We start from the raw sequence: 2,074 nt of genomic DNA, 5'->3' as shown, positions 1-2,074 counted from the left end.
CGAGTCCCGTAGAAAAAAAAGTTTTATCACCATTTTTCAAAAAGTTATTCAATTTTTAACTAAGAAATTTTTTCCCAATCTCCGTTGGCATAAATAATAGGGTAAAAGGTATAAATAATTGGCTTATAAATTTTTAACTTCGTGAAGCCCATATATACTTCATACGATCCTGTGATAAAAGTTCATAAAAATTCATTAATTTGTTAATTATGATTTTTATTTCTGACCGGGATATTATAAGCTTATATCGTCATAGTTACGCTATCAATAAAGAGTCATAACTCCCTTGGGACATTATAGATTTTATAATTCCCTCTACCTTTCACAAGTAAAAATAAATAGAAATGAAAACTGAACCATATTTTATTTATTCACGTCATTACAAATAATAAATGTACAATTTTGAAATGTTCCCTGAAAATTACTTCCGCCACTGGAAACAATTTCTTCTTTTGTATGGCTGGAGCTTCTGTTCACTACAGTCGAGGTACCTGCCTCTTCTGATGACAAAGTAGACAACATACGCGCCGTTTTATTTCTCAATTCGATGCTATCCTCCAAATACCCCTCCGCCACCGTGGAACTTTTCCAACCTCCGTGTCTTTTTAAGTTAGTCATAGTTGCTCCTGCATTGGCTAGAGCAGTAGCAGAAGTGCGACGAAGGCAATGTCCCGTATAGGAAGATGAGTTTGGCAATCCTAAATACATTGCGATTTTGCTGGGGATTTTCCCAAACATGTTTTTTCCAATTGGCTGAGATGTACATTTATTTTGTCGGAAGCTCAAAAAAAATCGTTCAACACCTTTAGGACGCAAAGACATATAAAGTCTTAATAAAGTCAAAGCGGAGAACTCTTTTTCATCCACAACTATAAATTTCTTCGATACACCAGTTTTACTTTCCGGTACGTTCACTACCATAACGGAATCCCGGTCCTCTATATCCGATATCTTCATATTCAAAAGTTCCTGACTTCTGCATCCTCCAAAATAACCCATAATCAAAACAACCTATAACAAAAAAAAGGAAATAAATACACACAAAAAGGAAAATAAGAAAAAAATTACCTTATGCAATAAATGAATATCATTAGGAGCGTCCTTTAGGAATCTGATAACATCATTAGGAGATAAAACAGCAGACTTTTTCGGCTTATAACTCTTACTCTTCCGTTTCAAAAAAGCCTGTAGTTCATTGAACTTGGTGATATCTCGTTTCTCATGTATAGTCACCATCGATTTTAGCATTGACCATTTAGTCCATAAAGAATTCGGATTATACGTTTCTGACTGAAACGAATAAACACAATTACTACCAAATCTACCGAAAAACATAGAAAATTCCTTACCAGTTCTTGAAAATATGCCAGAAATACAGTTTCAGTGACATCTTTTGGCATAACATTTTTCCGTGTCAGCCAGTCCAGATATATCTTGTATTCTTTTTGGTATACGGCTTCACTTTTCGATGGAATTAATGATTCTCTTGCTTGTTCAGCTTTTTTCAAAATATCCTCCATTATATTTGGGGTAGAAAACACGTTTTCACCACAAACACAGCTTGATAACAAAGTTCTGTTTATAAACAAGTAACATAGCAACAACCTAGCAACAAGAAAACTCTACTATAATCAACGGTACCTGATTCAAATATACCGGGAAGGTAATGAATTGGTACATTTTTCCGTTTCAAAAATGAACAAAATTTTATTGAAATCGGTCAGAAATAAAATTATCTATGTACCACGGGAATTAATGAGCCTTAATAACCTCAGGTAATTAAGGCCCTCCTAATTCCCTTGATACATAAATAACTATTTTAACTATTGCAAAATGAAATATCTAAAAATTATTGATAATTTTTTTTTCAATTAATATTTAGCTATGTCTGTTTCCACATTAAACAATAGCAGTTATTAACATAGGATATGAATTTTTTACGTAATTTGTTTATTAAATTGTTTCAAACAAATAGAGAAATTCAATATTTTTGGTAAATTGTTTTGCTATTTTGTTGTGTAGAGATAGGTTATTATGATTTTTTTAAATTTTTCTAAATTTCAATTTTCAATTG

General features: G+C 32.2%; 1 protein-coding gene across 1 annotated transcript; it reads right to left on the bottom strand.

Moving 5' to 3' along the window:
- Positions 1 to 345: 345 nt before the first annotated feature.
- Positions 346 to 1,727, bottom strand: LOC141483214 (uncharacterized). The gene is made up of 3 exons (XM_074177676.1): positions 1,350 to 1,727; positions 1,069 to 1,290; positions 346 to 1,011 (listed from the first exon to the last, which is right to left on the bottom strand). Exons 1-3 carry the CDS (start codon positions 1,518 to 1,520, stop codon positions 364 to 366), a joined length of 1,041 nt encoding a protein of 346 aa, XP_074033777.1. The 5' UTR covers positions 1,521 to 1,727; the 3' UTR covers positions 346 to 363.
- Between the last annotated feature and the right edge of the window lie 347 nt (positions 1,728 to 2,074).

Source organism: Leptinotarsa decemlineata, unplaced genomic scaffold (genome assembly GCF_025532065.1).
Source record: "Leptinotarsa decemlineata unplaced genomic scaffold, Ldec_3_MD MMD2_tig00003192_RagTag_RagTag, whole genome shotgun sequence".
Classification (NCBI taxonomy): domain Eukaryota; kingdom Metazoa; phylum Arthropoda; class Insecta; order Coleoptera; family Chrysomelidae; genus Leptinotarsa; species Leptinotarsa decemlineata.
This window is presented reverse-complemented; position numbering and strand designations above follow the sequence as displayed.